The 10,000-nt window shown below is 53.2% G+C and overlaps 1 protein-coding gene across 1 annotated transcript in view; it reads left to right on the top strand.

Annotated features, from left to right (window-relative positions):
* Positions 1 to 10,000, top strand: part of LOC115548860 (tensin-2-like) — a 63,466-nt gene that overhangs the window by 39,909 nt on the left and 13,557 nt on the right. Inside the window, 8 exon segments of the mRNA XM_030363742.1 lie at positions 233 to 326; positions 329 to 354; positions 1,262 to 1,326; positions 1,496 to 1,579; positions 2,330 to 2,442; positions 2,596 to 2,656; positions 2,812 to 2,887; positions 3,606 to 3,735. Coding sequence (XP_030219602.1) covers positions 233 to 326; positions 329 to 354; positions 1,262 to 1,326; positions 1,496 to 1,579; positions 2,330 to 2,442; positions 2,596 to 2,656; positions 2,812 to 2,887; positions 3,606 to 3,735 — 649 coding nt within the window.

The following is a 10,000-nucleotide window of genomic DNA, read 5'->3' as shown; positions in this document are numbered from 1 at the left end:
AAAAAAAACATTGCGCTTTATATTTCAAATATTTAGCATGCATTATTTGCACCAACGTAAACATTCCTTGTTCGGTCTTGCCTCGCGTGTGCTCATGACTCTTTAAAGCGCCCTTGAGTGTGAGAAAGGCGCTATATAAAATAAACATATTATTATTATTATTATGGTTGATCTACTGCGACCGACAGCACTAAATCTAAAACACTGCGGCTCCCATTCCCCGCACCAACAGGTCCATGACTTTGGCTGGCCTGACCTCCATGCACCCCCCCTGGACAAGATCTGTGCCATGTGCAAGGCCATGGAGACCTGGCTGACCTCCGACCCCAGCACGTGGTGGTCCTGCACTGCAAGGTCAGAGGTCAATCGAGGGTCATGACCACCACCGGGGGGGGGGGGGGGGGGGGGGGGATCTGGTGACTGCGAGGGAGGGCGTGCTTCAGAGAGACACAATGGTACCTTTGTAGACATTGTAGCTTGTGATTACATCACAACTACAACAAACTACTACCGTTCCGGCCCTACATCAGGGCTAGGGCTATACTGGCTAAATGTTCAGCAACTATCCACATCCAACCAATCACCATCATTCTGGGGACTCTTGGCCATGTTTATTCATCGTCACGGTAACAGGCAGTGCTGAGTTTCCCGGGAGTGCGTTCCCGGTGTCCCAGGGGGACGCTGAAGGAATCTGCGTGTGGAATGTTCTCTGGAATGTGACAGGAAGTAAAGAACACCCAGACTGTAGAAAAAAAAGTACTCTGCAGGGAGCTATTTAATTTGTTCTCATTTTTTTATTGCTTCGTTTTTCCCGCTCGGTTTTAGCGGGAAAACTCCCTATCTCCCCTTTATCGCTCTCTTATCACCTCCCTCTCTCTCTATCTTTCCCTTCCTCTCTCTCCCGTTATCATGCTCTTGTTACCTCCTTCCCACTCTCTCCCAGTTTTTCTCCCTCTCTCTATATCTTTCTCTCTCTCTTACTACCATCTCCTCCTTCGCACTTCATTAGCCGCTCTCACTCTCCCCCCCCCCCCCTCTCTAAACAACAGTTTGATAGACTCTAGCAGTTGTCTACTGTCTCCGGGGTCATTAGCCTCTGCCTCATTCCTTTATCACAAAACCACATAGCTTCACCATACAAGAATGTGACTACCGAGTTATTTTGGGGACTTTATCATGTAACGGTAGTCTCATCCCTCTTCCTCCTCTCTCTGACTGTCTCTCTTGCTCTATGTCTCTTTGTCACTCTCTCTCTTAACAGGGCAACAAGGGTAAAACTGGTGTGATAATGGCTGCATACATGCACTACAGCAAGATATCTGCAGGGTAGGTCACTGTGTGTTTCGTCTCTGTCTTGTTGTGAAGATGGAACAGATGATAAAAAGACATTCTCATATATATACATATCAAAAACATTGAGAAACCTATTCTGATAATCTGCATGGGTTTGTGTGTGTGTCTGTGCGCGTGTGCGTGCGTGCGTGTGTGTGAGCAGGGCGGACCAGGCGCTCAGTACCCTGGCCATGAGGAAGTTCTGTGAAGATAAGGTTTCTTCATCGCTTCAGCCGTCCCAGAACAGGTAGGGAGGAGTAGGAGTAGGAGGATACAGTGTTTACAGTGATACAGTGTGGATATAGTGTTTTCATTCATTACTCCATGCACCCACACACCCAGATTACAGATAAACTTGTTTTGGCCTTATGAACGCCATTCCTTTCCAACGCACAACCCATTCCATGCAGAGGAGGTGGAGTTCATCTGCTCGCTTAAGCTGCTGTTTTCCCCGTGGAACCCAATCCTGGGCTGGGACCAATTAAAACATAACGATTATTCCTAATAACATCCCTCTCTCCACCCTCCTTGTTGGTCTTCCCCCCTCTCAATCTTTCCTTCTTTACCCCCCCTCCCTCGCTTTCTCTCTCGCCTTCCCTCCTTTCTCACTCTAAATACATCTCCATCATCTCTCTGTACCTCTTTTTTCTCTCTCTCTGTACGTCTCCCTCTCTCTCTCCCCCTCTCCCCTCTCCCTCTCCCTCTCCCCTCTCCCCTCTTCCTTCCCTCTCTCCTCTCTCTCTCTCTCTCTCTCTCTCTCTCTCTCTCTCTCTCTCTCTCCTCTCTCTCTCTCTCTCTCTCTCTCTCTCTCTCTCTCTCTCTCTCTCTCTCTCTCCCTCCCCCTCCATCTCTCTCCCCCTCTCTCTCTCTCTCTCTCTCTCTCTCTCTCTCTCTCTCTCTCTCTCTCTCTCTCCTCTCTCTCTCTCTCCGTCTCTCTCTCTCTCTCTCTCTCTCTCTCTCTCCCTCTATCTCTCTCTCTCTCCCCTCTCTCTCTCAGGTATATCTATTACTTTGGGGGTCTGCTCTCTGGGGCGATCAAGATGAACAGCAGCCCCCTCTTCCTCCATCAGGTCCTCATCCCTTCCCTCCCCAACTTTCAGGGAGAACAAGGTGTGTGAGTCAGCGAGAGAGCGAGAGTGATAATGTATCCGTGTGTCCATGTGTGACTGTGTGTATGTGTCAGAGTGTGTCCATGACATGTGTGTATCTATTTAATTCAATTATCTTTGTATGCATCTTTCTCTCGCTCTTTCCATCTCTCAGGTTACTACCCGTTTGTGAAGATCTACCAGTCCATGCAGTTGGTCTACACCTCCGGCATATAGTGAGTCCAGAACCCGCTCATAAACTACGGCTAGACACTAACCCGCTGCCTCACAAGTACTCAGTATCACACATAGTACTGACTGTCCTTCTAAAATCTACATACAGGATTAAACGGAGATTGAAGTTTTGTGCGTGTGTGTGTGTCCACCACAGTGATCTGCAGGGCACCGGTGGAAGGCGTCTGTGTGTGACCGTGGACCCAGCTCTGCTGCTGAAAGGTGACATCATGGTGAGTGTTCTTCAAGCCTCACAGACCTTTAAAAGGCACACAGGGCACCAGAGCCAGTTAAATGTAATTACTACTATGGTAAAGACCCAACGTTTGCCATACTTGCCTTAACGTACAATTTAGAAGACGCTTCCTATTCAGCGGCACAATTTACGCTGGGATCAGACTACACAATATCAGCCCGAGGAGGGTCCTTTCCCGTTTAGGGGAACATGGTCAACCGTTGCGATGTGTCGTCTGGGATGCGCTACGACGCCCTGGCATAAAGTCTGGTGTCTGGATTATTTTAGCATTGCCGCATGGTCGGTCAACTCCCACCACGTGCCCAGGGATGTGGGTGGATACATACTGACCCCTCCTGCCCAATCCCAGGTGAACTTTAGGCCTGAGCGGGAATACTTCACGTCCTAAAGATGGAGTTGCCTAATTTGACAAGGTGACCATCGTTAAAGACACAAATATTGTGTAGTCTCTGATCCCAGCATTCTATTTTTACTATGAGATACATGTAAGGAGGAAGGGTTTATAGGGCACCCTGGGTTTTGAACGCATAACATTTCAGATATTATGTAAATCTCATAAATTAGATACAATCCAACAACTGCCAATCACAAACTGGCCCATATCTTAAAGTTTTTTCTTCAAAGTAACTTCGCTTGCTCTGCTGCTTAGATTGGCATTGACTCACTTTCTCTCGTCCCTCTGCTGCCCCCTGCAGGTGAAGTGCTACCACAGGCGAGCCCAGACGGCCGACAGGGACACCGTGTTCCGGCTGCAGTTCCACACGTGCACCGTGCATGGAAGTCAGCTCTGGTTCGGAAAGAGCGAGCTGGATGAGGCCTGCACAGGTGAGGAGGAGGAGGAGGAGGAGGAGGAGGAGGGAAATGAATAGGAACCGATGGATGAGAAAACAAATGATGGGGGATGGACTAGAGGGCGGGAGGGGGGGTTTGAGGAGTCATGGGGGGAGAAGTTGAAGGTGTGTGTGTGTGTGTGTGTGTGTGTGTGTGTGTGTGTGTGTGTGTGTGTGTGTGTGTGTGTGTGTGTGTGTGTGTGTGTGTGTGTGTGTGCATTCATGAATGGAATTACGATGATTGCCAGGGCAATCATAAAAAATATGCCATTAAACGTAAATGTGCACATAGTTCCATACAGGCTGGTGAGTGTTTTGACACGAACTAGGCAGTGCACAACCGGTAAGATATTTTTCCCTAACTGGCCTCCCAGTGACCAATCACAGAGAGACTCAGAGACTGAATTTACTTTCACGGTCTGGTAAAACTCAAAACACCGCCCCTCTGGGTCCGACCAGGGTTGGAATAATGCGCTCCACCTCCGCCCCACCCAGCCTTATTAAAGCCAAGACAAGACTAATGACAATGATGTCAGCGAAGAAAAGCGAATGAACTGCCGTATACCTTCCCCCGCGTTTTATAGGCTCTGCACGCACCAGTGCGTCTCACAACCAGCCAGGCGGGACGGGGGCCTTGTGCGGTGGCCCTGGTGGGAGTCAGGACCCATAACACGCGTACCTGAGGGGTTTGGGGGCTCAATAAGGCCCTTGGTTTCACCCGTTCTGAATGGGCCCTTACTGCCCGTTAATAAAAACCTCTTTAATAGTGGAAATGTAAATCACCGCGCTGGACTAATCGTCCTAATAGCGGCCGTTCTCTGGGAAGAGGGCCATGCAGGGGATGAATTCACACTATTGTAGCGTGTCAGAGCAAATAACGTTTTAGCACTGAGGTAAGGAGCTGGCCGCGTTTTTTTAATCCGTTAAACGGTTGTTTCTTAATCTCTGTATCGGACCAAATGATGTAGCAACTGCCCTCTGGGGAGACGTTGTCTTGTTTTTATACTTATGATGGCTGCGTGTTTGTTGGAACAAAGTTTCCCTGGGGAGAAGCACGGAAAAAACAAGAAAAGTCACAGTGCGTGCTGGATTATTGCCTGATTCCGAAATACACACGCTCATTGCCTCATTTCCTTTACTTGGTTTCACCCTCTGTGTGAAGCGAGTGAGTAGTTAGTAGTTAAAGCGTTGAGGTACAGAGAAGCCACTGTACGGAGCTGCCCTTCCATTAGGCCAGAAGAGGGTGAGGGGAATGTTCATTCACCTTTTGGAAACACCTATGGATGATTCATAAAGTACACAAAGTAGTAGAAGCGACAACTGCGACACCAGGGCCAGGGTTTCCCTTTTTATAAATGGTACGGTATGAATCGTATGCTTGATTTGTTTATACAAAGGAGGGAGTGAGTAGAATCCAATGTCACCCTATGCCAGGTTTTCAGTTGGCAGATAAATGTAATGCTTACACTTTTCAACTGACTGCAATGAATACAAGTTCTAGGAAAAAGACAAAGAGTTGTGTTGATATCTCTGGGAACAGCATTTTAAACGTATGAGTGATTTGCTCTTCCCCCTCAGACGAGAGGTTCCCATCAGATTGCCACGGTGGAGTTCGTCTTCTCCTCTGGGCCGGAGAAGATCAAAGGTTGGTTCCCGTCTTTTAGGCGCCTTACACTTTTTACTTAAAGTACATTTAAGTATATTGGATATAATTAAGGGGCTAATATTCCATAGTGTTTCTTGATTGAAACAGAGCACTGGTAAGAAAACAAAGCAAAGAGAACTAAAAGGCAAATAAAGTGACATGGATGGTGTAAGTGGTAGCTCAATGTCTACTGCAAAGAGCCAAACGTCTACCTGCTCCTGAATGATGTTTCTGAAGCCCCTTTAAGACCCTGGATACCCTTCATACATCCGCTGAAAGACTCGATAGTCGATATAAGATTAGATTAGCCCCTGACCCGTACTCCCCAACATGCCTGACTGCATCCACCACTCCCATTAAAACACTATCCAACCCCAGCCGAGCCATCGTTTCACAAACAACACATAGCAAACACATGAACGGTCTTTGTTCCCTGCAGCCGAGAGATCCAGAAGAACGACCCGGCCGTCACCGTCGACTACAACACGGGCGACCCCGTGGTGCGCTGGGACTCCTACGAGAACTTCAACGAGCGCTTCCAGGACAGCCTGGAAGGTGAGCCCTAACCCTAACCCTGACCCTAACCCTCCGGGGACGAATGAGCGTCACCGGTCGTCACAACACAACACTCTTTTCCTCCGGTCGTCACAGCAAACACTCTCTCTCCTCTCGGCCCGGTCTGCTGACGCGCGTTGGATTCCCGGCCACTCTGCATCGTGATTCAGAGTCGTTCAGCGCAGCGATCCTTCACACAAACATCTGGAGGTTAATCGGAGAATCACTAGCAGACGCCAGGGCAGGCCATGACGGGCCGTCGTGATTATGAAACACCCGGCCTGTGGACTTTACATTTTTTAAGGCCAAGAGAACAAATATAATCGCTTAATCATTTTGAGTTATGTATTGTAGAAACGTTGACCTATTTGTAAGAATTTGATACCCTCTCTCGGGGTATTGTGCCGTCAGTCTGGTGAGTAGATGGAGCTGAGATCTCTTCCTTTATGAATAATCTAATCACACTGCAATGGTCTACTGGAGTGAAGACCAGTTTTTCGATTGCAACACATTATCTGAACACCACCAGCGTTGAAAATTCGCTGCTCAGTTCTTCCCTGGTCCGTTCTCTTCCCTGCTCCGTTCTCTTCCCTGGTCCGTTCTCTTCCCTGGTCCGTTCTCTTCCCTGGTCCGTTCTCTTCCCTGCTCCGTTCTCCATTCTTCCCTGACCTTTGACCCCCTGTCCCCCCCCTCCCCCCCAGACATCGCCCACACGCGAGGGCCAGTGGACGGCAGCCTCTACGCCCAGATCAAGAAGCGCCGCTGCCCCAACTCCGGCTCGCTCAGCTCCACCAATGGCAGCAGCCCGGGGGGGGGTTCGTCGACGAGCGACCCAATCACCCGCTCACGTCCGCCAGCTGCGACTCCTCCACCTTCTCCGCCCACTCCAACCAGTCGTCCATCCAGCAGGCCGACAAGCTCCGCCCCTCGCCGCCCACCCGGCAGGAGAGGGAGGAGCTCGACCGCATGCTCGGCGGCATCGAAGGGGGCGGGAGCCGCGACGGCGAGCGCGAGACCGCCATCCTGGACGACGGCGACTCGCTGCCCTCCGAGCCGTCGTCGGGGACGATGAGGCTGGGGCGCTCGTGCTCCTGCAGGGCGGGGTACCGGTCCCAGCGCTGCGCCCAGCCTGGCTGCGACCGCACCCTCCTCATGCCCAACGGGTACTGCCTGGACCGGGCGCCGGGCACCAACGGGCACCACGGGGCCACGCCCTCCGCCAGGTGAGCCACACTAGCTGCGTTTCCATCTCAAATGTGATGCGAATCTTTAGAAAGTTCGCAAAAAAGTAATTCGAATTAGGTGCGTTTCCATCAAGTGGTTGCAGCGGAATAGGGTGATGACGTTACACGTTGATGTCGGCAGGGTTGCTATGGCCGGTCGTTATGCGGAAATCGGAAAGACTGTCAGTCCTGTGTGTTCAAAGTTCGCTACGTCACAGCCGTTTCGAAAAGTGTGTTTCCATCTCCCATTTTGCGAATTTACTTTCTTTCCCATTTCTCAAAAACCAACTCAAGCGAGCGGATAAACCTTTTTGCGAATTTTTAATGCGAATTTTGGTGTTTCCATCACCGTTTACTGATTTGATACTTCAAAGTTCGCATAAATCCAGTGGGATGAAAACGCACCTACTGTGGTGCTTAGTGCCGTCGTTTACTGTTGACCTTAACTATAAAGGGAAGTCTGGCGCCCCTGCTGGAGCTGCTGTCCCAACGACCCGACCCCGGATAAGCGTTTGGAGATGAGAGGAGATTTAGTGCAATGTGTTGGTAGGGGCACGGGCATCTTGCTCTAGGGTGCCGACAGATAAGGTTGAGGATATTGGGGTTTGAACCCTGAACCTTGCAGCTACCTGGGTTCGGCCACTTTGGTTTTAAGCTCTGAATCTCAGAGGAAGGGAACTAACTTCTGAGAACATCGAAGCTCTGCCTAAACACTCTCTTAAATCAGGGCTCAAAAACGCTTTTTATTCAACTGCCAGGTATATTTACTATTTGACCTTCTTATACGTTCATTTTACGATAGTCTTTTAATTCGTTGTCTTTGATTGACATTTATCATTTGACCTTTCGAGTCGTCGGGGCAGATCTGTTTAATTAATCCTGCCTCTTCCATCTTAACCCTCCCCCCAGCCCCAAGTCCGGCCTGCCATCCCACCTGGACCTGTGCCAGCACTACAGCCCCCACCCCCCTCAGCCCCCCCCCCCCCCCGACCTGGTGTGGGACCGCCACGCCGGCCAGACCCACTACCTGCACCGCCCCTGCTCCGACTCCAGCCCCCCCGGCCGCCACCTCTACCCCTACCCCCCCGCCGACCTGCACCCCCTCTCCGCCCCCGGGCGCCTGCTGTGCCGCGGCGAGGACTACGGCAGCCCCTACCACCACCCCCACCCCACCACCACCCGCACCCGCCGCCGCCCGCCCACGTCTACCATCACCACGGCAACAAGGGCCCCGCCTACCCGGACCCCCTGCTGCTGGAGGGCGGCATGGCGACCCCCGGCTGCCCGTGCCGGGACTGCGGCGCGCGCAGGGACGAGGAGGAGGACGCCGCCGCCGCCGCCGTCTACCACGGCATCCGCCTGGACCCCTGGGAGCGGGAGGCGGAGCTACAGCACCGAGGGGCGGAGCTTCCGCAGAGGGGCGGGGCTCCGGGGGAGCTGCACCACTGGGAGAACCGGGACTCGCAGCAGGGGGCGGGGCCGCGGCGGGCCAGAGAGCTGTCCCTGCACTGGGAGCGCGAGCGCGAGGCCCACCTGCAGTGGGAGCGCGAGTACTGGCACCGCCGCGCCACCGTGGCGTCCTTCGCGCCGCACGCGCCGCCCGCACGACCTGCCGCCCGCCGCCGGCGGCGCGTTCACCTTCGACCCCCTGCCGCCGGGCCACGCCGCCTACCCCGAGGCGTCGCGCTCCCACGCCCACTCCCACCTGGACCTCAAGTACAGCAGCGGCAGCAGCGGCTACCAGACGCCGCGCCAGGCCTGCCCCTACTCGCCCTACCAGCCCTCGCCCGCCGAGAGCCGCGGCTACGCCTCGGGCTACCAGTCCGAGTCCACCTCGCCGCTGCCCCCCGGCGGTCACCACGGCAACGGGGCCCCCGAGCACGGCCAGCCGCCGCCCGGCTCCGACGCCCACGTGACAGGTGAGAAGAGTCCGAGGACGGAGATCATAAATAAGACCCCCCCCCCCCCCCCCCCCCCCCCCCCCATGACCTCTGACCTATCCCCCCCCCCCCCTCCCCTAGATGCCCTGCGCAGCTCGGGCGAGAGCGTGGGCTGGAGGGACCACATCACCCAGGGCTCCTTCAAGAGGGTCCACCGGCCCCTGGCGGCCTGCTCCACCCCCTCAGACATGTCCGGACCCCCCACCCCCGTCCACACCAGCAGCCCCATGTGCCCCCCGGAGAGGTAGGGTCTGCCGCGTCTCTCTCCTCCCCCCGCCCCCCCCCCCCGTCCCCCCCATATCATACCACCAGGTGTGAGTGGGATTAGCCGTTAAGACGTTTTGAAACTCCGCCTCTTCTGACATCACAAGTGGGCGTGTCCACCTAGATGTGTGACGGATGGATGAGCAACGTCTGCTACGGTCCGCTGGGTAGGCTGGTAGCGGCTAATCACACTCACACCTGGTGGTATAACATGTCTCCTTTAAGCAGCGTAACGTAGATGTTGGATAGTACGTCGAATTCTCACCTGGTCATCAAGGTCTATTCTAAAACTTCCCAGACGTTCATTTGATGCTCGTAGCTAACGAATGTTTTCCATAACTGAAAGCAGTGGCGTAGCGATCAAACGTTGTGCGTCCCTTTTCAAACCCATTGATGTTTAACAAAGCCCGCCTGCCCGACCCCATACCTTACTGATTTGCCACATCTTGTATTGACACGCGATTGACGCAATGGAACATTGCTGAGGGCCTGACGGCAATGAATTTAAAAGTCCAAAGGCCTGTCAGGCCGTAGACAGATGTCCTGGACAGACAGCGTACCGCTGTCTGTCTGGTGTGATCCATGGATGACGTGACCCTGTTCTGTCCTGTTCTCTGCAGCGCCAGCTCAGGA

This window comes from Gadus morhua, chromosome 1 (assembly GCF_902167405.1).
Source record: "Gadus morhua chromosome 1, gadMor3.0, whole genome shotgun sequence".
Taxonomy (NCBI): domain Eukaryota; kingdom Metazoa; phylum Chordata; class Actinopteri; order Gadiformes; family Gadidae; genus Gadus; species Gadus morhua.
The sequence above is the reverse complement of the archived record's forward strand: the minus strand, read 5'-3'. Positions and strand labels throughout refer to the sequence as shown.